The following is a 27,240-nucleotide window of genomic DNA, read 5'->3' as shown; positions in this document are numbered from 1 at the left end:
AAGTCCTTTCTCTCCTCCCTCCCTGCCTCTTGACTATTGGCATGTCTTGTGGCGGGCAGATGACCTCCCTTGGGCCATAACATGATCAAGCCCATCTAACTAGGTCCAGTAAAGCCATATCCTGTCTCAGCACTTGGGATGGGGTCCCCTCCTGTCACCTTCAAATGAATGAGGAGATCTGGTCAACTCTTCCTCAGCTTTTCCCATAAAGATTCCCTTGCATCACTGGGGCTAGGCTCTGTGCAACAGAGAAGGGAGGGGGGAAAATAAAAAGAGGAGGGAGAGAGCCGGACTCTGCCCTCAGGTGTGCCTCCCCCACCTAGCTGGTTGGACCCCAGCCTCATCCAAGGGTCAGTTAAGAACAGTTCACACGGGTGGTGGGCAGGAGGGGATATGTGGGAGCAATCAGGAAAAGCTGCTTGGAGGAAGGGGGTGGAGGGGACGAGGACCTGGGGAACAGAAAAGTGTCCCCAGCAGGAAGACCAGTGTGAACACAGTGTCTGTTTCTTGAACTCGGGCTGAGTTCCCCAAGGTGGGTACCCACCTTGTCTGCACCCTCCAGGAAAAGCTCAGTGCCTCACTAATCGCATTCCTCAAATGCTTTCCCCTCAGATCCCAGACGCTGGAACTGCGGCTTAAGCTTGTAGGCTCATCTGGGGGAAGAGCTCCTGAGGCTCCCCCAGCTCGGGCCTCACCTCCTGAGCCCTGATCCAGCCCCAGGTTGCACCTGTCCCCACCCGAGAGCATCACTGCTCAGCCCTGCCTGACATTAGGATCCCTGGGCAATTTACGGAAACACATCAGTGCCTGGGCCCCATGCCAACCCATGTAATCAGAATCTCCAGGTGGGCCCTGGCATTGCTGCATTTGTTGTCGCCATTGTTTGGGGTTTCTTTTTTAAGCATTTTATTTCAAATTTATAGAAAAGTTGGAAGAATGATCCAAAGTATACCCACATACCCGTTGCCCAGATTTACCAATTGTTTCTTGCCCCATTTGTTTTACTGTTCTCTACATCTACACACATGTGTGTGTGTATTTCTGAACCATCTGAAAATAAGGTAGAAACACAGTGCCCCTTTAGCCCAAAATGTGTGGTTCCTAAGAAAAGAGACGTTCCCTTACCTACCCACACTGCAGTTATCAAAATCGGGAAACTGAACACTGATACACTACTCTTATTTAGTCCAGCATCCACATTCAACTCTCAAGTATCCTGGTGGGCCTGGCGCCTGGTGTAGGCTCCCCAGACAGTCAGAATACCCCTGCAGGGCTGGGACACCTGGCCGGGATGAGACCCACCAGGCCCACTCTGTGCTCTGGCCACAGCCACAGCAAGGCTCCTTGCTCCCTTTCTCAATTCCCGTCTCCCCGCGGGGGATGGCTACAGCCCTGGCAAAGGTGGCTGCGGATAAAAGGCATTAACCCCTTCTCTGCAGGCTGCAGGCCGAGTTCGGCCCCTGGCTGCTGGGGCAGAAGCGGCTGCCCAGCACCCGCTATAAATAACCTGGAGGGCGCGGGCTGTGGGGCGGTGTCACCGCCGCCTCGGGGGCGGGGGCGGGGAGAGTCCCCCCTGTGCCCTGGGCCTTACCTTGGCCTGCTCGCGCCGGTGGGAAGGGAGGGGACCAATGCGGCTGTGGCCCGGGGGAGGGGCGGGCGGGGCGGGACAGCCGCGCTGGGAGGTGCGCTTCCGTCCCTAGCCGCTGCGGGCATGGGGGGTCCCACCGGGCCCTCGCGCCTCCTCCACGCCCCACACCCACTCCTCTGCCTGCTCTGCCTCCTCCCGCCGCTGCTCCAAGTAAGTGCGGGGAGTGGGTCGGGTCTCAGGGTGGGGGTGCCGGGAGCTGGGGCTCCGTGCTGTCATCACTAGGGGCTGGCAGAGGGTCTTCGTGCTCACTTGCTGGGCTGTTTTTCCGCTCAGCCCTGTTATGAGTTGGGTGGGGGAGGTCTCAGGGCTTGGCGCCGGTTGGGGCTGGGATCCCTGTGTGGACGCTGGGATGCCGCTCTCTGGATGAGGGGCGGGTGGAGGGGAGATGGTGCTCTAACACTGCTGGGACGGGACAGGGAGGCCTCTTGGATCAGCAGAGTGTTCTGAGTGCCGCCCTAGTGTCCAGGACATGCCCTTCTTCAGGTCTAGAAATTCCCTGTGCCCTGTCCCTTCCGTCCCAGCGTCCATGGATCCCCCTTCATTTCCCCTACAGAAGCCTCTTGTCCCTTCCTCATCCCACCCCTGTTCTGGCCCTTTCTCCCAGTGGACCCCCAGAGAGCTGACCCCAACTCCTGCACCCTGTCCCCACCCTCTTCTTGGTGCCTCCAACCAGGCAGCCCCAGTACCAAGTGAGCAATGGGACAGAGGGGGCACTGGGAGGGTTTCTCAACACTGTGGGTGCCCTTTGGGCAGAGTTGGGGTCTGCTGGCAGGGGCTGGGGGGCAGGGATGGAGAGGAGCTATAAAGAAGGAGCTGAAGAAGTGGGGGTGAAGATAGCAGGGGGAGATTCCCAGAAATAGATGTGGGAGGAATCTCCCTTCAACCCTTTCCCCGTTTTACAGATGGGGAAACTGAGGCTCAGAGAGAGAGAGCAACCTGTCCTAGGCCACACTTTTCCTGAAGAGCTATGGCATTAAAAGGGTTCAGAGGGCAAAGAGGGGCCCGGAGGCCACCCAATGCAGGTGGACAGAGCCAGGTTGGGAGTCAGGAGGCTTGATCCTGTCCCGGCTCCACCACAGACCAGCCTAGGAGACCATTTCCCAGGCCTCAATGTCCCCATATGTACACAGAGGACTCATTCACTCAATATTCATTCAACAGATAGGTAGCAAGCGTCCACTGACTGTGGCAAAGTGGCTTTGCTAACAGGGCTGTTTTAACTCCCTGCTTTGCTGCTTAATGTGTAACTTTGGACAGGTTACTGAAATTTCCCCAGCCTCAGTTTCTTCATTGGCAAGATGGGGGTGATAATTGGTGCTTCCTGAATAGGGCTGTCATGAGGAACAGTTGAGATGATACAAGGAAAGCTCCTAGCACCATGGCCGGCACAGAGTAAGCACTTGGTAAATGCAGCCATGGTCTGTGCCGGACACTAGACATTAGGTGTGACCACACCAGGGCCCTGCCCTCCCAGGGGTTTGGTCAGGTGGAGGGGAGGGCTGGGCACCACACTGAGGTGTGGTCAGTGTCCCGATGGGCAGACGGCCCCTAGACCTGCCGGGTCCTTGTAATGACACTGCAGGGTGTATTTGGGATGGCTGGATGTTGTGGAGGGGGTTCACGTCCACCCCCACTCCTCATCCCCCAGGTCCTGGGCTTCGAATTCTTTTTGCGCCCTCCCACTCATTCCTGGGTGGGTGCCTTCCAAGAGAGCTGGGTGTTAGGGCCCGGGTTGCCCCTTGCTCTCCCCTCTGGGGGCCATGATGCCAGCCGCCCAAGCTGGTTAGATGGAGAGTGTTTCTGGTGGGTCTGCAGAGCCAGGCCAGGTGGAGGGGGCGTGTGGTTGGGCACCCCAGGCTCTGGAGATGTCAGAACCGGGAACCTCAGCAGCAACAGTCTGCACCCCCTTTACAGTCAGCGCAGGCCCTACCCCCAGCTCCCTCCACGATCCCAGTCTGAGACAAGAAACTAATGACACATCATATAACCAGCTAGAGAGGAGCTAATCCGTGGTCTTTCTGGCCCCAAAGTGCAGCCTTCCTTGCTCTGGGCCTTCATGTAATGGGATTTATTTCTGGGTCCTCATCCAACTATGCCAAGATTCCTGCTCCAGAGCAGGTGGTGGGGAGGGGAGGGGACCCAGGAGGGGCCTGGCCTCCAGCCCTCTCATTTATTCACCCCATACTTAAGGAGGACAGTGGTGAGGACACGAGAATGAAAACACCCGCTCTGTGGAGTTACAGCGTAAAAGGAGACCAGGGCAGGAAGAAAATAATGGCAAAGAGTAAAGTGTGTATTTACAAACTCGGGCCACTGGAACTAAGAAAAATGTGCGCGGGTATGACAGCCTCTGAAGGACTGCGGGGAGATCCGCTGGGAGGTGGGTAAGATGGCAGGAGCACCGACAGGGTGGTCCTAGAGGAGGGCAGAGAGGAGGTCAAGCAGCGGGAAGGCCCCGGAGCCCCAACCCTGACAGGAGATGGTGTGTGGCTGCAGGGGGTGTGGGGGGTCCCCACTGGGATCTGATTTCTATACCAAGGGCATGGAGCTCACATCGCAGGGGAAGGGCCTGTGCTGCTTTGCAATTGGGAAAGTTCCAGCAGGTGGCTGAGTGGGGCGGCCACCCTGCACCCTGGCCCCGCCCACACCGCAAGAGCCCAGAGGAGCCAAGCCTTGACCCTGGTGCTCCCAGGTCGCACTCTGAGGCCTTTGGGAAGCTGCTTTGTGGGGGGCGTGCCGTAATTGTGCAGGCTGCCCTGTGCACCCAGCACTGTGCTCAGCACTTTACTAAAACATCGGGAAGACGGAACACATATTTACAGATGGAAACAGAGGTTCAGTGGAGGCTGAGGAATATGGCTGCTGGATTCCAAAACCTTCCATTCTAACCTTTTGAGCTGCTTGCCCCCCGCTCTGAAAAGACCCCAGCAGTCTACCAGCCCCTCTTGGCTGGGTCCAGCCCCTCGGACCTTTGGGCACCAAGATACTCCCCCTTAGGGTCTCAGGACAGTGATTCTGTGGCTTCTTGCCCCAAATCCTGGCTTCTGGGGGAGCTATCTGTCCTGAGAAGGCTCAGCAAAAAGAGAAGTCCCCCCACCCCGGGGCCCAGACCCCAGAAGCCTGGACACGCCCTAACATGCACAGCCCTCCACATACAAGTCCACAAAGGGGGCAGCTCAGGGGCTGTTTGCCAGAAGTTAATTCATCTAATGACTTTTCCCCAAAATTCAACTACTTTCTGAGTGTTTTCTAACCTAATCAGCCAATTTAGTCTCTCTGTTTTTGCCATTTTGTTGCTGTTTAAGTATTTTTTAAAAAACCAATTTGTCTGAGGGCACGGCCTACTTAATTTTGTATTAAGTAGTAAATCTCCAATTTACAGCACTTTACGAATTACAGGACCATTCTGTATCCTCTTTGCTGTCATTTTCTCCTTTATCTAATTTTAACCATTTTTAGGACTCATCAGCCAGTTTGTCTAAAGTCACTTTATTCAAAATTCTAATTTTTTAAGATGTTGTTTCAAATCCACCAGAGGGAGGGATAGATTATTCAATAAGCTTATTTTGTTTATTCTATTTAGCAGCTATGCAGGCCTCCCATGTGCCCGGCACTGCTCTGACCACTGACATACATTACCTATTTTAGCTTCACAGCGACCTTACGGGCTAACACCATCCTTAACCCCATTTTACAGATAAGAAGCTGGGGTGAGGTCACGTGCCCAAGGTTACTCAGCTGGTAAGTGGCAGGGCCAGGATTCAAACCACACAGCCTGACTCCAGATTCCCTTCTCTTAACAAAAATCTAATTAGGACACAGACAAATGCCAAAACAAATCAGAAAGGGATGGCTTTTCGGCAAACTGGACATTCGGTGAGCTGATAATTGAGATAATTTTAGGCCTGGTGACCTGTTATAGGGCATCCTGCTGGCCAGCTCCCACCTTTATTGGGTCAACGTAGTCGCTCCCCGCCTCCTCTCTCTCCCTCTTCCCCTCTGCTCTCCCTCCCTTAGGTGGCTGTGTGTGTGTGGCGGGGGCGGGGGGGCCCAGGGCTTGGCACAGGTAAGGGGAGAGGGACAGAGGAGAGAGGAAGCCCCCCGCTTTCAGAGATGACAGAACACATGGAAGATAAGCAGAGGCCTGGAAGTACCTCCAGGAAAGATGGAGGCTGAATTAGGACTGGAAGGGAAAGTGGGGCATTTTAGGAAGAGGGACCTGGTGGAGCAGAGACTCAGGGATGGGAGAGCCTGCTGGAGGCTGCTGCAGGCTCTTGGGGTCCTCACTCAAGGTCCAGCACCCCATAAGTGAGAACCAAGTATCTGAGGTCTCCCTTTCAGAAAGCCTGCCCGGACGCTTCAGAAATCCTTACCTCCTTCCTTCATATGACTTCCCATCCCTCACCCTCCGCCTCAGACCGCCTCAGCCTCCTCTGTGTCTGCTGAGGGCCCAGACTCTGCCTCCTCCTCATCTTCCTCCTTCCTCCTCCTCCTCTCTTTCCTTTCCTTTCACCCCATCCTCCTCTTTCTCCACCTCCCTCTCTCCTCTCCATGGTCCCCTCTCGTCTTCCTCCTCCTCTCCTTCCCTTCCTTTCCCCCATCCTCCCTTTTCTCTCCCTCCTTCTCTCCTCTCCCTCCCTGTCCGTGGTCCCCTCTCCTCCTCCTGCCCTGCCTCCTCCTCCTTCCCCAGAGCAGGGCCTGAGTTTCTTCCTCTTCTGTCCCTAGCTTGGGCTCAATGAAACCAGTGAATGAAAGGAAACACTGGGGAGGAATCCTCTCCCTCCAGATGAGTCCTTCTCTGACCTTGGGCAGAGGGAGGAGGCGGGGAGGGAGCTCACCCCATTCCCCTCCGGTTCCTGGCAGCCTGGCCACAGGACCTGTGGTCCCGTAAATCTCCCAGGCCCAGACCAGGGGCTAAATTTAGACAAAGCTTTGTCACCAGCCCAGGAGGGAGCACTAGGCTGGGCCAGACCTCCTGGCTCCAGGGAGGTGGCACCTTTAGGGCCTGCCTAGCCCCTGGGGCACAGGTTCTGCCTGGATAGAACCCAGGGCAGAGGAAGAACAGCTGACGGGTTGGCTCTGCCCCACTGCCTCCTGCCCCTGCCAGGCTCCCTGCCCTGCCCTCTTCCAATTCCAGGTACACAGAGGCTGGAACCAGGACCTGGGCTGACCTCAAACCAAAAATTCAGAGAGAAGGAAATCTGACAAGGAGGAAAAGCCCAGAACCTGAGCTCCCAGAACTGGGGGCTGGGGTGCAGCTGTACCTAGCCGAAGGGGCCGTGGTCTCATCCATCCATCTAGTCAGCCAACAAGCATTTATTGAGCACCTGCTGCATGCCAGGCTCTGGAGCGGGAACTGGGGACACAGATGTGAACCAGACGTATGTGGGCCCTGAGCTCCAGCAGCCTGTAGTCTCATGGGGCAGGGGAGAGGTGGGGCACACGGCAGCTGTCTGTCCCTGGGACAGCCAAGAGCTGATCAGTAGAGAAGTCCAAGTTGTCTCCCTCAGAAGAGAAAATAATGAGGTCTCCAGGGGGCTCGGAGGGTATAGAACCCAAACTTCTCATCTCCCCTGTGCAAGACCCTGCTTGGCTGGCTGGGTCTGCTCCACTCCTCCCCTGACCCACTTTCTGCCTAGAGGTGCCCCCTCCGCTGTGGTGAGAGTGGCTTCGTACTGGAGTGGCTCTCCCGAGCCCCACAGCCACCCTGTCTGGGGCTGGGGTCCTCTCAGCATCCACGGACCACAGGCCTTCACTCCCTCACCCCAGACCAGCTCTCCTGTGTGTATCTGACCAAGCCACAATCTACCAGACTGTCCATCAGTCCTGCTTCTCCCCATCACTCACTCTGTGGCCTTGGGAGGTGATTCACCTCTCTGGGCCTCAGTGGCCCCGTCTGTAAAATGGGGTTATTCGCAGCTACCTCAGGGGCTGCTGTGAGGATTTAAAGGAGCTGTTGTCAAGCATGTAGAGCTGTGTCTAGCACACAGAAAGTGCCGACTTCACATCAAAGAAGCCTCTCCTTCCTACCTGTCTCCCTCCCCAATGGCACCCCCAAACCAGAGGCTTGCTGCTCCCTGAGCAGGCGTTATGCCTGCCTCCCAGCCTTTGCCTGGCAGCTCCTGCCCCGGGACCCTTCCTGCTCTTCTCACCCTTCGCTCTGCCTTGGACCACACCTTCCTGTCCTCTTGGACTCAGCTCCAGTGCCCAGTCCTCTGGGGAGGATTCAGTTTCCTCCCCCAGCATCTGCTGAGCAGCGAGCCTGGTGAGGGGGCACCGGCTGCGTCTTCAGGGGCTCAGCGTCCACAGGACGGATGCTGAGGGCCGAGGGGAACCTGCGCTGGCTGGAGAGTCGGGGAAGGAGAAACACGGGGTTTCTAGGAAGCTTTTCTGGTGGAAAAGAGTTTGAGCTGGACCTTGGGACTCCCACAATGGGGCTTGAAGCCCCCATCTCTGAGCTCTCTAACTGGACCCCTCCGAAAGTCCTTGACAAGAACCACCATTTAACTCTTGCCTTCTACCTGCCATACAGTAATTTGTTTACCAGTATGGGGTTTGGATTATCCCCACTTTAAAGATGAGGAGACAAAGGCTCAGAGAAGTTAAGTAACTTAGCCAAGGCCACAGAGTTAAGAAGCAGCATCCCCAGAGCCCTAACACAGGGATGTTTGCAGTGTCCCCACTTTGAGATCTCGTCACCCAGGTGTTGGGGTGTAGTTACGCGTGGCTGTGTCTGCTCTCCCTGGCCCGTCATGTGCTTTCTGAGGGCAGCGGCTTCTTCTTCCTCCTCCCTGCCCACACACCCCCACCACCAGCAGCGGCTCTGCCCACACTGGGCACCTCCAGGGTATATTGTGGGTTTGAACTGAGTCAGTCCACCCAGCCAGCCCCTTGAAGAGAATGAGCATCTTTGGCTGTGCCGGCTTATTGGACCAGCAGAGAAGTTACAGGAGATGGAGCCCAGATCTGGGAGTTACTCCAAAACTGCTCCTGCTCTGCTTGCCCATTTTGCCCAGGCCCTAACAGCACGCATCGATGCTGAGCACAGCACCCTGGGCCTCAGCACTTGGCTCAGCAAGGAGACTCAGCCACAGCCTGAACCACAGTGTCTGATGCAAGGACAGCCCAGCAATGCCTGAGTCCTGGGATAGGGTGCCCTGGCCCCACCCCTTGAGTTCTAAGCCAAATGTTCAGAGCCCACCCCTGCAAGGTTGCACATGAAACACCTGAGTGACGGGGTCAGAGTACGGCAGTGGGGACGTCGAGAGAAGGAGCTTGCATCAAAGATGCAGAGTCAAGTCGGCCTGAGGGTCCACCATCAACACCGCATGCCTCTGGGCTAACCATTGCCTCTGCCGTGACCTCCAGAGGCTGGCAACTCACTGGGAACTCGGTCCCCCAGGGAGGGGGTGAGTAGCTGCTTCTTGAACAAGAGGAAGGGGGACTGGTAAGGGGGTAAGGAGCCAGGCCCAGGGCCCACCGTCTCCCCACACCCAGCTGGGTGGGTCTCAGAATTCTTCTTGGAAGATCCCAGGACCCAGAACATCTCCTTCCCTCCCCAGCCCACCTCACCCCTGGCAGGTGGCTCCCTGGGCCAGCAAGGCCTTCCTGATGCCCAAGAAGCTGATGCCAAGGAGCTCCTGGCAGCCCCAGGATATGTGAACAACAAGACCGGGGCCCCCAGCGTCTGTCCTACAAGCCAGGAGGCCAAAGCTCCCGCTGACAGCTCAGGAAGCCCCTTACAGCGCCCACACACAGACACTACACACAGACACACACACTGTACATCCTGTACATGTACCACTCACACACACAACCACACACATAATCCACACCCTACACATACACCTCACTCACACACAACACACCCCCTGCTTCCCAGCACCTCCTCCTGTACCCTACACTGTGGGCAAGAGCTGGCAGACTCCAGGTGCGTGAGTGCCTGTAAGTGGTGTCCATGCTGCCCTAGACTCTCCAGGGTGCAGGAGCCAGCGTCGCCGCTCCGACCTGGTGCAGTCATTAATTAGAAGGTGCAGGCCTGTGTGGCGCGGCTGAGCATGCGGCCTCCAGCCTCAGCACAGGAAATGGACTGAGCCCGATGTGGGGAATGTGATGTTCGAGGGCTCTCAGGCTCTGGCCCTGGGGACATCCTGGGGCAAACATTGACCCAGCTGCCAGGGAGGGAATGTCTGACAGGCAGGGAAAGGGGAGGGGCTGTCCACTGGTAGGCCGGTGCCTTTTGGAATTCTAGAATCAGGAATGTCAAGGTTGAGAGGAGATGAAAGTCATCTTGCATATACGTGCACTAGTGAACAAGTGCACGCACTCATGCACACACACTGGCCACAGAATAGGAAAAACAGTGGTCTTGGGAGGAATGGGGACAGGGTTAGAATTGTAGAGTGCATTGCTCTCATTCAGTCTCACACCATGCATTTTCCAGCCTCTGCCTTTGCATGTGCTATACTACCTACCTAAAATACCATTTGTGGCACCACTCGTATCCACTGAGTAAACCCCTATTCATCCTTCAAAGCCCACATCAGTATGACCTCCTCCGTGATGCTACCCTATTCGTCCTCAGCAAATTGTATATGTTGTAACAAGTTGGTCACTCATCCATCTTTCCCACCAGAAGATGGTTTCCTCAAGAGCCGAGATAACCACATCTGCTTTATCCCTCCATGCCCAGCACCTACTCTCATGATTTTTCAGGAGATAGGATCCCGGGTGTTTTTTGTGTTTTGGGTGGGATTGCCATTGCTGCAACAACCATGTCTGTTCCCTGATGAGTGCCCACACTGGCACAGTGGTCCCTTCTTTTTCCCCTACTCATCCTTCTGGCTGCCTCCAAAGTGTCACCTCTTCCAGGAAGCCTTCCCTGTTTTCCCAAGTCCAGGCTAGGAATCTCTCCCATGTGTTAACCTAACACGTTTGTTGTAACCTCCTGTTTACCTGTGTGACAGGGAAACAAAGTTCAATCATCTGCTCTCCCCCACTGCCTTCTGCACCTTCTAAATCTGGGGCTCCTTACCTGGCCTGACACCATCTGAGTACATTCACTGGGGCCCCCAGCCAGGACCTGACACACAGTGGGTGTCTTAAAAATATTTATTGGGGGAATAAACTGCTAGTGGACCCCCACCAGCTTTGCAGGACACAGGCGCCATCATAGGGACACATCCCATCCTGAGTTGGAGACCTTTCGGGGCCGAGGGATGGACAGAGCAGATTCCTGCCTTGGAGGTCAAGCTGCTTCTAAGAGTTCCAGCCTGGCCAGGCTGCTGTTCTGCTGTGTGGCCTTGGGCATTTCCCTCCTCAGTTTCCCACTCTGTACACTAGAGTGAAGAGGAGTAAGGGATGAGTGACAGAACAGGGCAGGGGGCACAGACATATGCTGCCAATGGCTAGCCAGGGCCTAACCTCTGACCCTCATCCCTCCTATCCCCTAGGCAGCTGGACTGAGCCAGGCGCCCAGAGAGCAGCCCCTGTGGACACTGCTGGAGCAGTACTGCCATGTGGTCACGACCCTCGCCAATGCCTCAGGTATGCAAGCCCCCTGCCACCGCCCTGTGGCAGACCTCAGGAGATGAGGGTGGGCCCAGGGCCTGGGAGGAGGAAGCAGCTCTCCTGGGCCAGCCCAAGCTCTGGGGGGGGGGGCAGGCCAGGGAGAGAGAACAACATGGGCCTTAAGGACGGATACAGTCTCTGGCTTCTGGTCCCAGCTCTTGTCTCTGTCTCCGGCAGGCCCCTTCCCCAGGTGGGGCTCAGGCTCTTCACTGGTGATGAAGGGCTTGGCTGGGAGTCCTCCTCCAGCTCCCTGCTCCCTGCTCCCTGCTTCTGCACACAGAGGAGCACAGCTGGGCTGACACTTAAGAGCCTGAGGAGAGGGTGCCCCTCTGCTTTCAAACTTGAGCAAGACCAGCCACTTTCTCAGGTTGCCGTAGCTACAAGTGTCACCTCCTGGTTAAGGACCTGTGAAGCAGCAGCCCAGCCCCTGAGTTCTGACCTCTCAGGGTTTTCTGGTGACTGATTCAGAGTCGGGGTCAGCCACTGCAGAGCTCAGAGCAGCCCCGGGCTCTCACGGGCTCTGGGCTCCTGAGAGGCGTCCCCAGGGCCCCACCCAGTGTTCTGGCCTTCTCAGGTCTGCATCCATAGAAGCAGCAGGGAAGGAGGAGGGCTGGGGGTGGGTGTGCCCTGGGACCTGGAGCTGCTGCCGGGGCTCAAGGAGAGGAGGGTGCTGGTCAGCACTGGGACCCAGCACAGAACACAGCCTGAGTCGGGCATCGAAGAGGAAAGCCCTGTTGCCTGCCCTCCTTACAGTGGCATGCTCAAGAGCTCAGGTGCTGGGGTCAGACAGACCCGGGGCTGAAGCCTACCTCCTTCATCGAGCAGCAGTGTGACCTGGACGAGTCGCCTGGCCCAGCTGTGTTCGTTTGTTAGGGCTGCAGGAAAGTACCACAGACTTGGTGGCTTCAACAAGAGAAATGTATTTTCGCACAATTCTGGAGGCTAGAGTCTAAGATCAAGGCCTTCTGAGGCCTCTCCGCTTGGCTCGTGGATGGCCGTCTTCTCCCTGTGTCTTCTCGTGGTCTTCCCTCCGTCTGCGTCTTTGTCCTAATCTCCTCTTCTTAAAGGACCCCGGTCACATTGGATTAGGGCCCCCCTAATGACCTCATTTTAACTTAATTATCTATCTCCAAGTAAGGCCACATTCTGAGATATTGGGGGCTAGGACTTCAACATATGGATTTTGAGGGATACAATTCAGCCAATAATAGCATCTGAGCCTCAGTTTCCTCATCTGTTAGGAACGGGGCTAATTTGACCTTAAGGGTTTACTATGAAGGTTGAACAAGAGACCATGGAGACCCCAGCATGGGTCATGTCAAGCAGCCATCAGGCAGGAAATGGAAGCCCCCTATTTCAGGAAGGCCCCAACTTCCCCCTCACCGGAGCTCTTTGCTCTCAGAGGCAGCGCTGGTTCACCAGCAGGCCCGCCACTTCTCCCCGCCCTCCCTCCCCTCCAGAGTGTGGCACAGACCCTTGCCTCCCCATGATCCCTGGTTCATGGTACTCCATGCTCCCCTCCTCTGAGTCCAGCCTCCCCTGCTTGCCTTGTAATATCAATCATCTATTGACAAACAGGATACAAGTTATACACATATAATTTGGAAAAAATATTTTTAAAAGTGAAAGAAGACAAGAAGTGCTCATTATCCCATAACCCAGGAATTTTTACAATGTTTATATCCCCTAGGAGTTTATCGATCCATAGAGCCTCATGTTTTTTCTCTTTTTTTTTTTTCATTTCCTCAAAACTGGGATGATCCCCTGTTCACAGTTTTGTAACCTGCTTTCTCCTCTTAGAATTCACAGTCATTAAATGTTCCCCATGTCATTAAATGTCCCTCCACCACATTGTTGTCGATGCTGCCCGGCAGCCGCCGTGGGAGCACAGCATCCTTTATTAACCGGGCCCCTCAGGTGGGATGGGCAGGCTGTCAGGATGCCTTTGGACTTCAGGAAGAGTTTCTCAGGTCCCCACGTGGAAGTGATCTCCTTTTTAGAGTCTACCGATTGAAAAAAATGCATAATGACTGACAAAGTTCAAAAACAAGTAAAACCAACAATCTATTGTTTAGACATCCATCCATCCATCTGTGTGATAGAACTGAAAAAAAACTAAGAGCAAGGGAATGATAGACGCGATATTCAAGAGAATGTTCCCTCTGGGGCAGGAGCCTGTGGATAAATATGTGCCTAGTAATGGTCTAGTTTTGGACTAGGTGACAGATTCACTATATTTACTACAACATACAATCTTCCATAAGAGGCAAGACTGAAATACAATAAAGTTGGGCCATGTGTGGGCTAATGATGACACGGGGTCATGAATCAAAGACTGCGACCAATTAAATTGTGTGCCCCTGAGGTCCAAATAAAGGAAAAACACACATAATCACAACAGACTCCGGGCGGGCTTTAAATGGGTTATTTCTGTTTTGTTGATCACAGAGGCATCTAATAGGACATATATTGCAAGACGTATTAGTTATTCGGTCCATAGGCAATATAAGGGTCTGAATGGGCTCAAGGATCCCTTGAAATAACTCCCCAATCCAAAACACACACACACACACACACTTCAGGGCTGGTCAAATGGAAGACAGCCTTGGCCTGGAAGACAGGGCTGCTGCCAAGGCGTTTCTTCTTTCAGTAATGACTCTGAGCACAGGCGGCCTGGAACATTCTGATGGTGCTGGGGCCATTTAGTGAACACACCAGCCCTGCCCTTGGGGAGTCACAGGCTGGCAGAGGCAACAGTGGAAAAACCAACAACCTTGGTGTGACATAGACCAGCCCCCCAGCAGATGGGGCACCAAGGAGGGCCGCCCCACCCAGATGAGACAGAGGAGGTGAGAGCTAGCTGAACGGTTGAAGGACGAGTGGGAGGCAGCCAGGCTAACTGGAGTATAGAGCCTTGAGGCCCTTCCCCCTCTGGTAGAGGGAACAGCACATGCAAAGATGTGGGGGGACAGAATGGTTGCAGGGAATGAGGTTGTTCCCAAGGGCATCTCAAGTTGAGCAGGAGGGAGAGGATGGAGGATGGACAACCATGAAGAATGTTCTTTGCCATGCTAAGAGCTGGGCTCCAACCTGAGAGCCATGGGGAGCCACTCTTGTGAGGAGGGTGACGTGATCTTAATTATAGGAAAACCACTGCCCAGTGGAGGAGCCCAGGAGCCCAGCTGGGCTGCTGCAGAGATGAGGATGGCCCAGGATGGGCTGGAGCAAGGATTCCTCTTCCTCCTCTGGGCCTGCCTTTGCCCATCTGTAAATGAGAACACAGGATTGGAAGGTCGCCACGGCCTCCCCTCCCCGGTCCTGCAGCCTGGTCCCATGGCTTGATATGAGCAAACCAGGCCATATCCCCTGTGCAGAGGTCAGGTAAGGAAGATGTATCTGGCCTGGGCACACCATCCCCAGTGCCATAAGGCAAGAGTGGGCACCTTTAGGGCTCTCTGAGCCTCCATGCCCTCGGTGGCCCCACTGTAACTCCCAGCAAACCCCACAACTTTGTCCCAGCTCTGTGTACTCCCTATCTATTCAGTCTGACTGAGGACAGCCCTTCAGAGATGTAAAGACAGACTCTGTCCCCTCACATCCTGTTTCCCAGCTGACATTTGTTGGGTGGTGTGACGAACAAGAGAATGTGTATGATGCGGTGAAGAAGTGTGACTGTGTGTGATGCTGTGTGTGTTTCCATTGTGTTCTGCATGTCTGTTTGGTGCCGGGCATTATTAGGCTGTGCCCTGGAGGACCATGATGTGTGTCTGAGCTTGCCTGGAACTGTCCACTGCCACTGCAGCTACCATCAGGGGTGGGCCAGAGGCGCCTGCCTCATCCCATACTGCTCATGACACACTAGCATCTTCCCCAGCATCTGTCTCACTTCTGGAACTTATTTGCAACCTGTCCCACCAGCCTGGGGACACACAGGCTGCCCAAATACCTCTCCCCCACTGCCTGGCTGGAGGGCCCACTTCCATCCCAGGGACCGCCCATCCACCTCCGCTTCCTTAGTTAGCAAAAAGGCCCCAGACTTTGTTTATTTGGAGTTGGATTTAATCTAATTGAGGAAAGTGTTTGCTCTCTCTCATATCTTCCTCATTTGCCTATTTGCAAACACTAAAGTGAGCTGTAAAATCAATTTGTCCCAAAGCTGCCACCTTTTATAGCTTCCTCTTGGTCACGTCTAGAATGACAGAGACTCGTGCCTATAACGATCAGATCCATGCAGAAATGGCCCTGCATCCTGGAAACCAGGGACCTTGGGTCTGTGGGTCTGTGCTCCAGTCAAGATGCAGAACAGACTTTGGCTCTGCCACCAAAATGGTCACTTCCCAGAAGAATCTTTATTCCATGTGCTCTCCCAGTTAGGAGCAATCCAGGTTCCCCAGGTCAATCTTCTGTTCTGCAGACAGCTGCATGTGAGACGAGAAGTCCTTGGCCTCTGGTACTGGGTGCGCACCCCCTATACGGCGGCTTCCCTGCACAGAGGCGCTGGTGATGAGCAAGTGAATAACTCTGTGTGGCTTGCTTTCTCTCTTCCCCTGTGCTGTGATGGGTGTGTGGAGGGCCCTCCTTCATGCGTGGAGGCTATTTCCCACTGAAGACATGGATGGACCCTGCCAACCACACTCTAGCCTCTGTGGGACCCTATGGGGCAGGACTCAGCCTGGGACCGAGGACAGGACTCAGATCTGAGGCTGGGGTTGGGACTCAGCCTATCTTCCCTGCTGCCAGCACTGGTTATGGTGGAGACCAAGGGACCTTTACGTCTGCAGCTGCCCAGCACGGAGCCAGGGGCTTTAAATGTCCATTCAGGAGGCAGAGGACAGACCTGGTTGGCTGGTCTGCCCATGGTACCTGCCAGCCAGCCGGCCCTGGAGCTATTCCAGTGCTCAGCCCTCTCCCTGGTGCTCTCTGGCTCTGCCTGGGCAGTGACAGCAGCATTAACAGGGAGGCTGGTGAGACTGGAGCCCACAAAGGCAGCCCAGCCCCCCTTTCCCTGCTCAGGGCGTGGTGCTGGCTCAGGGTGGTCTCAGGCTTCGGTGGCAGCTTTGGTTCCCAGTGGAGGCTGGCAGGGGGCACAGGCCTAGTTCCCCTGGGGCCTCCAGCCCCACTGGGACTGGGTCCCAGCTCTCCTTGCCCTCTAAAGATAGAAACACACAGCACACACACTCACGTACATCTTCCTCAGGCTTTGCATCTCATAACTCAGGACAAGAGACTCTCAGCGCAGGGAGGGGCCTCAGAGCATTTCACTGACGGAGAAACAGTCCCAGAAAGGAGGACAAGAACTGGGTAACATGCAAGAGACAGAGGCAGGAGCAGAACCCAGACTGAGCTGGGGCATACCACACCCCAGGCCCTGTGTCCTGAGCCTAGATGCCCCCCGTCAGCAGACACTTGCTGTGGAGTGCGATCTCCATGCCCCCCCAACCCTGACGCACACACACATACACACAAACACACACACACACACTGATGCAGAAACCTGTTTCAGGGGGCCCCACCTGAGCCAGGAGGAAGAGAGACAGGTTCTCACTTCTCACTTTAGTCTCCCTGGAACCTGAGGCAGTAAGCCCCGGGTGTTGGAAGTCCTGTAGATAATTTCAGCCAATTTCTCCCCTGGACTTCTCCATCTCCTTAAATGGCAACACTATACCCCCAGTCACTGAAGCGGGCCACCTGGTGTCATCCCTGCCTCCCAGCTCCTGCTGGAAGCCACCCACCCACTCCTCTCTCCAGTCCCTCCTCATCAGGGCTGGCTCTCCCTCCGAAACCCCTGTCCATCCCAACCCCCACCGCCTGGTCCAGGGCTTCGTACATTCAGGACACTTGCTCTCCCTAGACTTTTCGGTGGCCTCCCTGCCTCTCTTGAGGCTCCTCCAATCCACTTCCTTCCCAGAAGCCACAAAGGCTTTTCTAGAGCACAGATCTGCACATGGGCTCTCCGCTCCCCCTGTCACGCCCCTCAGTGTCCTCGCTCAGGGAGAAAAAACTCAGGCTGCGAGCTGCCCAGTTCCGGCTCTCGGTTAGGGAGGCTGCAGTGGGTTCCTCGTGCGGGCGCACTTGGCCGCCCCCTGCAGCCCCAAGGCTTGATATCCTCGGACGGGGCTTTCCTCCACCTTGCGCCCACCCTCTCCATCCGCGCTGCCCTCCTTCGGACCGTGCCCGGGCTTGAGGAGGTGCACTCCCAGCAGGGCAGAGGGACCGGGGGCTGGAGGCTGGACCCGGCCGAGAGGAGCCGCCCGGCCCCGCCCCTTGGCGCCGCCATTGGCCGCCACCGAGCTGGAGAACCCGCTGCTCCCTGCGTTCCGCCGCTCCTCTTCGGGAAGGTCCCGACTTGGCAGCTCCCGGCGACCCGGCGCAGCGCTCGGAGGCTGCCCGGCAGGTCGGGACTGGGCGAGCAGGGGCCAGGACCCCGCTCTCTCTCGGCCGCTCACCCTCGCACCGAGTCCCTCGCAGCTACGCCGGGCGCGCACTCACACTGCCTCTTGGCGCGCGGCTCCGGGGCGCGATGGACGCAGCACTGCTCCACAGCCTGCTGGAAGCCAACTGCAGCCTGGCCCTGGCTGAAGAGCTGCTCTTGGACGGCTGGGGGCTGCCCCTGGACCCCGAGGGTAGGCGGGAGGCGAGCGGACCTGGGCGGCGTGGGCTCCCTCCTTGGCGCGCTAGATGCGCCCTGGAACCCGCGCTCCGGGCGCCCCGCGCCCTGCGACCCTCGGCGCCCCTTGACCAGGGCGACCCCTCTGAGCCCCGCTCTCTCTCTCTCGTCGCCAGGTCCCTACTCCTACTGCAACACGACTTTGGACCAGATCGGGACGTGCTGGCCCCGGAGCGCGGCCGGAGCCCTCGTGGAGAGGCCGTGCCCAGAATATTTCAACGGCATCAAGTACAACACGACCCGTGAGTGCCCCCGGACCCTCCGCCGCGGGCTCTGCGACTGCCTCCCGGGAGGACGGTTGAGGGAGGGGGAGGGCCCCGAACCCCCGGACCCAGCGTCGGAGACCTGAAGAGGGCCGCGGCACCGGCCTGCCGCTGGAGTTAAGGACCCCCTATAGCGTTGGGGGCGCCCTCTCCGCCTTGACGCCACTGTAGCTTCAGACCCCAGTAACGCAGTGATTTATTTGCCCACGATTCCCGTGCTCCGTGCGGTGAGAGCCTAGAAAGGGGAGAAAGTAATACTTCCTGCTTTTTGAGGGCAAACCTCTTTCCCACGTTGTAAGCTCTGGGTGCCTGAAGTTTCCCCACTAGGGCTTCTTCTGTTTAGCCAATGCCCCACCCATGGGGGACACATACACTAAGTTCCCAGCCCCTAGGCTGAGTGCGATGATCATACTCTTTCCTACCGGAGAGGAGGAGGGCAGGAGTCAGGAAAGACGAGGTGAGCGCTTGTGTTGGAGGGGTGGGGCATGCAGAGCATAGAGCCGCAGGGCAGAGTGTGGAGTGTCGCCTTTTCTCTACCCCGATGTCCCCAGACTGGTCCTCTGGCTGTGAGTCAGGGGCTGTGGGCAGCGTTACTCCCGCACCCCAGGTAATGCGTAGTGTCTGAATCAGGACCAACCCCCACCTCCTGGGGAGAAACAGCCTGTGCCCTCCTTCCTCCTGGCAAGTGCAGCCTGGCTTGACGCTCTGGGGAAGACCGCCGCAGAGGCTGCCAGAGTCACAGCAGCCAGGGGGGGTTGTTGGCTATGAGCTCTGGTTCTGGGGTGCCTGAGTCTATGCCATGTGGAGTGTCCGATGGGAGCTGGGTGGGAGTGTCTTGTGAGGCTGTGGGACCGCAGCAATGGCTAACCCACCCAGAACGCCTCTCACATCTCCAGCCCCAGCCCACCAGCAGAGAGCCCCCTGAGACCCTGTGTGTGGGGGGCAGGGCTGTTTGCCTGAAGCCCCTCATCCCGGAAACATCCTAGCAACCTCCCTCTGAATATGTGTCTGAATAGTGGCACAGCTCCCCATCACCTCGCACACGCACGCATGCACACATACACATGCCTGTCCAAGCCCTCAGAGGCTAAGGGCAGAGATGGCTCGAGGGCAGGACAGCAGTGCCTGCAGCTGACGCTAAGCGACGATCCCCTGTCTGCACCAGCGGAAGGCTCTGGTGGGCTCAGGGAGCTGCTGTGCTCCGAGGAGTCCAGCGGCAGAGGTGCTCCTCATGGAAGGGGGTGGGAGAGATAGTGGGGCTACTGAGGAAGATTTCTCCATCATCTGAGGACGTGCTTCCTCTCCGTGATTAAAACAGGAAGGGTGCAAGCAGAAGGAATGACTTCCCTGCTTCTTCTAAGTCCTGAGATTTTAAAACTGTATTTGGAGGATCCCGTGAGCTGTGTGGGGTGAGGCAGCGGAGATCAGGGTCCCTGATTCCGACTGGGCCCAGAGACTAAGGGCTGAGTGAGATGATGAAGCATCTTGGCCCCACAGCAGGTGGACCTGAGGGAGCTCTGCTCTGGTTCTTACCCCAGCCTGGGCTGTCTCCTCTTCTCCCCAACCAGCCTGGAGCTCCTCGAGGGCAGGGCCTGCATCTCTTCTTCACGGCATAGCAGAGCACAATATTTGTTCAATCAATTTATTAAACACCTACCATGTGCCAGCCCCTGCACTGGCTTTGAGGCCCTCGCTCACAATCACAACACACAAAAGGAATACAGAGTGATAAATGCCCCGACTGGGGAGGTAAGGAGGAGGAGGCGGGGAAGGGGAGGCAAGGATGACATCCCAAAGGAGGTGCCGGAGCCCAGACCCCAGACCACTCACATCACATCAAATGAGAAGCTGAAAAAAAAGCACCACTGAGGTTGGCACGTGTGCCAATTAGCCCCTGGTATGTAATGAACAATTTTTTTCATTTGGACCAACGTGCTGCCCGCACTGTAACTGCTAGGGAAGGGGCGGGGGAGCATTGCCGTTAACCAGCGCCGCCAGCTGAGGTGGGAAGAAAGCACAGAGGCAGCTCCTGGCAGTGGAAATCTGTGATTGATCTCGCTCCCCCCCCATCCCGCCCCCTGGCCGCTGCTTCCTCCTGCTGTTTGCCTTTTCAGTGGGATCCTTCCCTTAGAAAAAAAGACACAGAGAGGAAAACAGCTCCCTGAGCAGCCTGGGGAGGATCAGCAAGGGTCCTGGCTCCCCTTCCTGCTCAGTGTTGCTGTGGACAGCCAAACCCTACTGAAGCCTCGTTGTTCAGTGGGCAGGTGCTGCCCGGGTGGGAGAGCAGCAGCGGCTGTTAAGTCCCCGCGAGCTTGCATCCACGCCGCTGAGCACAGAGAATCGGCCACAAAGCTACCAAGAGTGGATCATTTTCCAGGTGCCACCAAGAGAGCTTTGCACACATGATCCCACCCATCCTCACCTCCCTCAGGCCCCCTGAGATACGTACTGCTTCTGTGCCCATATTGCAGACAAGCAAACTGAGGCTCAGAGACATGAAGTAACTTTTCAGGGTTGTAATCAGCTCCTATGCACCAGTGCAGACAGCGGAATCCACAGCCCTCACTCTTAACCACGGGGCAGCACTGCCTCCATGAGAGACAGTTTGTGAGGCGAGCTTAGAGGGACAGAAGAAGACTCCTCCTGTCTCCTCCCTGGAGTTTCAGGGAGGGCTTAGCCGTCTGAGCTGGACTTCTGGAGACAGGCGGGATTTTAGCAAGTGCAAGTGTAATAGGTACAGAGGAGGGGAGGGGACCATGCTTTGTGCCTCAGGACTGGTGAGTGTTGTGTGGAGCACAGGTAACAGGAGGAAGAAACAGACGAGACCAGACAGGTGGATGTTGGTCAGAAGATGCCGAGCATTGCAGAGACTTCTCTGTCAGTGCGGAGTGGGAGGGAACCTGCAGGAGCTCCTGAGCAGAGGAGCTCAGCTTTGGGGCACAGAGTCTCTGGAGGCAAGAGGAGGGGTTAGGAGGCGACTGCAGCTGGCCCTGGTGGTGGTCCGTGGTCGTGGTCAGTAGGTAGAGTGGAAGATGTGGGAGCAGAGGGAAAGATGGAGGCAAGAGACCTCAGGCCTCTGTAATTGACAAGACTGGGATGGGATGGGGAAGTGGGAGGAGTGAGGGATGACACCAGGAAAATGCTGAGCACAGTTGGGGATCTGTTGACTGAGTTGCTGGAGGGACATCTGAGTGGCAATGTCCAGGACACAGTTGGCTGGGTGGAGAAAAGCCCAGGATTGCGCCTCGGGCTGGAGACAAGGCATTCTCAGATGTGTGGTTAGCTAACAGCCACAGGTAGCAAGAGTAGGAGGCTGGGTCAGAGCCCTGATTATTCTCACCCAGAGACTATTGCCAGATGCAGCAGTGGCCAAGGGAAGGGAAGGACTTGTCCATGGTCACACATGCTCGTCTGAGGCAGAACCAAGTTAAGCGTCCATGTGTCCGAGTCCCCTGGAGGATCCTCCCCACAACCCGTGCTGCAGCTTCAGTGGCCCAGATTCTGTGTGTCTGTGCTGTCATTTGACCCGTGTTAACTCATAAATCCTTACACATACCCAGTGACAGAGACATAGTATTATCCTCATATTACACATGGGGAAACTGAGGCGCAGAGAAATTAAGTGACTTTCCCAAAGTCACATAGCTTGTAACAGAACAGGGATTCTAACCCAGTCTCTGCTGCCTCTCAGAAAGCAACTCTACTGGGTTAAACAGAAAAGGGATTTGTTGAAAGGATTTGGGGGAGCTTATGGAATCACTGGGTGGGCTGAGGAACCAGATTTGGGACCCGCAGCCAAGAACTCAGGGTAGAGCTGGCCCAGTGAGGGGACCTCCATTCTCCCTGAGTGGGCCCTGCCAACACCACCAGCCCTGGCTGCCAGATGGGCCACAGCCCTGCTTCCACCACTGTCCTGGGATCTTCAGCTTCCTGCAGTGGCCCCCAGGAGGCTTGCTCCCCACCCCCATTGTGTGGGCCCCCAGTTCACGATTTCTCTCTGGCAGGTGCCTCTGATGGGGTGGAGGGAGTGTGTGAAGCTCCAGGTCACACACTCCAGCTCTGGCTACAAGGGAGCCTGGAAGGTGAGGACCTGACATTTCAGCTCAACGGCAGGAGGTGTCCTCTGTGTGCCCCCAGGTTTCCCTGGGCCCATATGGGAAGCAAGTTCAAATCTTGGGCTACCCAAAACTGTCCTAATGTCTGTACACAGCCTCACCTGGGGCAGGTCCCATCCCCTTCCTGGGCCTCAGTCTGCAGGGAGAAGGGGAATGGATGAGCCCAGCCGTGGTCTGGCCAGAGGTGGGTGCTATATTCCATCTCCTCCCACCTCCCACCATTCTACACAGACTCCTCTGAGCTCGTCTCTGTGTGTGTGGATCCCTCTGCCTCTGTCTCTGTTTCTTTTTCTATGTGTGGTTCTGTCTCTGTCTCTGGGTGTAGTTTCTCTCTCTCTCTTTCTATATCTTTCTGTTTCTCTCTGGTTTTCTGTCTATGCTTCTCTCCCTCTCTTCTTCCTTCTCCACCTCTCTTCCTCCCTCTCTCCCTCCCGACCCTCCTCTCCCTCCTCCTCCCTGCCTTCTCCTCTGTCTCTCCCTCCTCTCACCCCTCATTCCAACTGCCTGACTCTGGCACCTCCTCTTGCCTGTCTCTGTGGTCCTCGTGGCTGCACAGGAGAGTCCTGCTGTCTCCTCCTGGACGAGGTCCATTTTCCTCCAGCAAAATCCCTAAGCCCAGCCCAGCTTAGCCTTGGCTCCTTGATCTCAGGCTCCCACTCTGTCCTGGTGGGAATGGCTGGGCCCATCTGTGTTGAAGCATCTGCCAGGACAGAGGAAGAAGAGACACCCCATCTATCCCGACCCCGTGGGGAGAACTGGGGCTCTCCACTTCCAGAGACGTGCTGAAGCACTGGTTGTGTTAAAACGGAAACAAATAAAATGAACGTCTCTAGCCAGAGGGGTCTTCCCATTGGGTCTGCCTGCTTGAGCAGGAATCCCCTCTTCAGCCCCGAGGGGGTGGGGGTGATAAGAAAGGCTGAAGGAGCCCCAGGCTGCTTAAAGACCAGACTCACACAAATCAACAGTCAGGGATTGGAAAGGGGCTTGGTGGGCACGGGGCCATTCCTGGAAGGCTTCCTGGAGGGGATGGGAATGGGCCTTGAAGGTCTTGGAGCAGTGGGGATGTCACACTTGGGGAGGACAGGCCTGGTGCAGGGGTGGAGCCACAGGGAGGGCCCCAGACAGACCCTGCCCTCTTGGTGGAGGAAGTGGAAGTTGTGAATTCAGAGACTCAGGTCTGCATTCTCAGTCCCGGTGAGACCTGATCACACCTTGACCCTGCACCCAAGGACTAGAAGTTACCCTCTGTGTGAGAACTGTTTCCCTGCTGGGAGAGTGGGCAAGTGGGATATGCATGGCTGTCACCGAGCGTTTGGCTAAAAGCAGGAGGGAGGAGAGTGAGCAGGAGTGGATGCACCTCTGGCCCTCCAGACGCCCCGGAGCTTCCCAGCTGCAGGGCCTTCTGTGCTGAGCCCAGCCCCCCCTCTGCTGCTACTTAAGGGTGAGAGATGACTAGCCCAGAGGGGAAAAGACACGTGCCCTTTGTCCCACAGCCAACCTGGGCCCTGCATGGCCTCTGCTGGCTCTGGGAGCCCTTGGTCCACGCTCTAGCATCTTTCACCTCTTCATGCATGGGGCCCAGGCAGCCAAGAAGTGGAAAGGTGGAGTTTTGGCTGTCCTTCTCCCTAAGGACCCTTCACCTCAGGGAGGACCAAAGGTGCAGCCCCCTCCATCCTCCCTCCCTCCTCTCCAGGACTCCTCCAGCTACATCACGGCCCTTTTCCTGCCCAAGCTCACCTCTTATTGACTTTGTGGGTGTGTTGCCCTCTCCCCACTAGAAACGGGCTCTTCAAAGACCCTGCCTTCCAGGGGCTACTGTTCCAGGGAGAGAGACAGACAGACAGACTCTTAAAGAGAACTTTTTGGTATTTGCTCTTAAGTGAAATAGCACAGCCAAGGCTGTAGGAGCACATGGGGGGAGGCTGATTCCAAAAGGAAGGGAAAGCTGGGAACACTTCATGGAAGAAGTGTTGAACAGGGCCTTGAAAACTAGGCCAGTGATGTATCAGGTGGAAGGAAGAGTAGGAACAGAGGTGGAGAGGAGAGGTAGGGAGAGGGAACAGGGCCCAGATCGTGGCGGTCTTAAATGCCAGACCAGGTCATGGGCCTCCTTTCTGCTAGCTTTAAAGCCCCGGCTGCTTGTCTGTAGCCCCGTGATGCAGGACTGGAATGCTCTGGAAGCATGCTGCTTGATTTTCAGGGTGTACCATCTAAATCTAAATCCAGGCTGGCTGAGAGCTTTCGCCTTGGCCCTCCCCTGCCCTCTCTCCTGCTCATTAAGTCAGAGCCTGCACCATCCTTCCTTGCCCACTCTCCCTCCCCACCCACAGCAACTACAACAGAGTCTGGAATTCCCACAGCAAAGCTCTCAGGGACTCTCAGGGACAACCCCAAAGGGCCCCAAGTGCAGCCCACCAACCTCCTACCAGGTCCTGCGGAGTCTGGCCAGGAGCTCCTTTCGTAGTGCCTGGAGGGGTAGGGAGTGGGGTGAGGAACAGCTGGAGGATCCTGGGCCCAAATTCACGAGGGTGCATCTAAGTCCTGGTGTGCCATGATTCACTAAGTGACGGGCAGGTCCCCCTCATCCAAACCTCAGTCTCCTTATATGTGTGAAGGGCACAGAAAATATACTGACCTCGTGGGGCCCTGTCACGTCTGCTTGGGGCTCCCCATGCACAGCTAGGGTATTGTCAGCAAGGGAAGTGGAGGCTACCCTGAGGCCTGGAAGCAGGAGCAGTTGTATCCTTGGGATTATGTCCTTGAGGGTCCTGCTCACGCCAAGGATGGTTATCCTCATTCTTGGGTGGTGTGGCCTTCTGTTGCCTCTGTGATGCACCACAACTCCATGGCCTCTAGACGGTGTATTGGGAGGGGGCAGTCTGTCTACACTAAGAAGGTCTGATCCCCAAAGGCCTCTGGAGAGAGGTATCCCCTTAGTCCCCCAGAACCCCCATGTGTTAAACAGAAGACGTAGGATTCTGCCAGCCAGAGATGTCTTCATGCCACCCTACTTCACAGAAACTATGGTTGAGAGCCTGGTCTAATTCTGGCCAAGCCACCAACTGCTTGTCTCACCTTTGGACAGGTTTTTCTCCTCTTTGGGCCTGAGTTTCTCTGTTCTAGGTAGGGGGCAGACTCGATGAGTTCTTATGACCCCCTTCCCCTGGTGCTCCTCCATTCCATAGCAGCCTCTGCCTCAGGGGTTCCCCTGTTCACCTTCTCCTCCCCGCCTTCCTCCATGGGCTGGCGTCATGGTGACAAGCCCATTGAGCGTTGCTAAGGTTGACTGGAAGGAGGGAGCCCTGCACAATAGAGGCTGGAGCAAGGGGTAGATGCCTCCTCCCACCTTGCCCCTCCCTGGGGAGGGCTGCAGTCTCACACAATGAGCTAGATTCCAGTCACATGCCTTCCCTTTTTCATGGGCCCAGCGTGGTCTCCATTAAACTGCTCTTTGCCTCCCTGACTCAGTTTCCCCACTGTCTGCTGTAAGTATGTACATTTACCCCTCCCATGCTCACTCAAGGATGGAAGGGCATCATGAGTGAAAAGTCCTTTGGAAATAGGGAGCTGAAGGTTTTTGGAGGTCCAGAATGGACAACTGGGGCCCCAAGAGCAGTGTCTACACAACACTGAAAAACTGAAATAGAAGTTCCCTGTCCCTCATCCCAAAGGCCACAAGGAGATGGCAGCCCTGGGGAGGCCCTTCTCAACCTGGTGACTGATGTGGGCATGGCAAATTCCCAGTCTCTTATCCCAGCGCTCCTTCTAGTCAGGCTGGTTCTGAGCTTGGATGGCATCGCCAGCTGCCCCCACCCACAACCCCACCAATGTGCTGTATCAGATTGAGACAGGGAAGCTTCAAGCTGCACCCAGAGCCAGCCAGCCCTAGTTAATGCAGCTGCATCTCAGAGGTGCAGGAGTGCTAACTCAGAGACACACGCATTGTTTGGAAAGCTTAGGGGGACTATGCTGTTGGTACCATGACCATTTGAGACTTCCCCAAATGGTCTCAACTGGAGGTGAAAAGAAACTGGTTATTCCCCATAGCATCATTGCCCAGTCCAGGCAGTGGAGAGTTTTCCCACGGGAGGTAAGAAAGGTTACACAAGGTGAAGGCCAAAGATTTCCCAGCAAGGCCCCAAGCCAGACAGAAGAAGATAGCTAGGTCTGGAGCAGCCCACCTCCAGGGAAAGGGAGTAAGAGGACTGAGGGTGGGTATCTGGCCCCTAAGGCATTTTCTACTCTGGGGATCTAGACACTAAGTGGCTAAGACACTGCAGAAGGGGCACAGCTGGCTGCATCTTCTGGAACACAGTGTAGCAAGGAGAGCCTCACCTTTCCTGAAACACTGACTCCAGGTTCCCCTTTGAAAAAGTGTCCCAGGGGAGAGAGAGCTAGTTCTGACTCTTCATTGCTGGTGACCGTGGACATGTCATTCTCCCTCTTTGGGCCCCTCCAGAGAAAATGAGGGAGAAGTTGCCTCCCCCTCTTAAATTCCCAAGGAGATGCCTGCTGACCCAGTTTCCAGTGCACTTTCCTGGGAACAGTTGAAGCTTTCTTGCCTGGAATCTGGAGGATGCTGACCACAAGTTGCTGTTTTAGACTGACACCCCTACTCACCATGGGGCTAGACTTACAGTGTCAGCAGTTCTGGAAGCGGGGCTCAGCCTACCTATGGCATGTGTGTGAGACCCTGGATGCCTCCTGCAGGTGTGACTGTTTTGCACTTGCTGTGCAACTTGGCAGAGCCTGGGCATCCAAGGTGGTGGACTGTCTTCTCAGCCCACTCCAAGCCTCTCATCTTCGTTCAGAGTTCTCCAGTAACCTAGGCAACAGCACCACCTCGGTCCATCCTGAGCCCCTGTGTACTCAGCTCTGTGTAGTCCTTAAGAAAGTGCCAAAGGAGAGGGCGACCTAGGCCTTGCCTCCCTGGGCCAGCTGGGAAAGCATAACCCCTTTACAGGGGTCAGCAAGAGA

The 27,240-nt window shown here is 56.1% G+C and overlaps 1 protein-coding gene across 4 annotated transcripts in view; it reads left to right on the top strand.

The window, feature by feature from the left end:
- Positions 1–1,510: 1,510 nt before the first annotated feature.
- Positions 1,511–27,240, top strand: part of CRHR2 (corticotropin releasing hormone receptor 2) — a 48,147-nt gene continuing 22,417 nt past the window's right edge. Inside the window, exons 1-3 of one of the 4 annotated variants that reach the window (XM_023639460.2) lie at positions 1,511–1,798; positions 11,101–11,194; positions 18,002–18,127. In XM_023639460.2, coding sequence (XP_023495228.1) covers positions 1,712–1,798; positions 11,101–11,194; positions 18,002–18,127 — 307 coding nt within the window. In that variant the 5' untranslated portion in view covers positions 1,511–1,711. Of the gene's footprint in view, positions 1,799–11,100; positions 11,195–17,492; positions 17,842–18,001; positions 18,128–27,240 lie in introns of those variants that run through there. The other 3 variants (XM_070264766.1, XM_014739201.3, XM_070264767.1) reach the window with 3 other exon arrangements.

This window comes from Equus caballus, chromosome 4, assembly GCF_041296265.1.
Source record: "Equus caballus isolate H_3958 breed thoroughbred chromosome 4, TB-T2T, whole genome shotgun sequence".
Lineage (NCBI taxonomy): Eukaryota > Metazoa > Chordata > Mammalia > Perissodactyla > Equidae > Equus > Equus caballus.
This window is presented reverse-complemented; position numbering and strand designations above follow the sequence as displayed.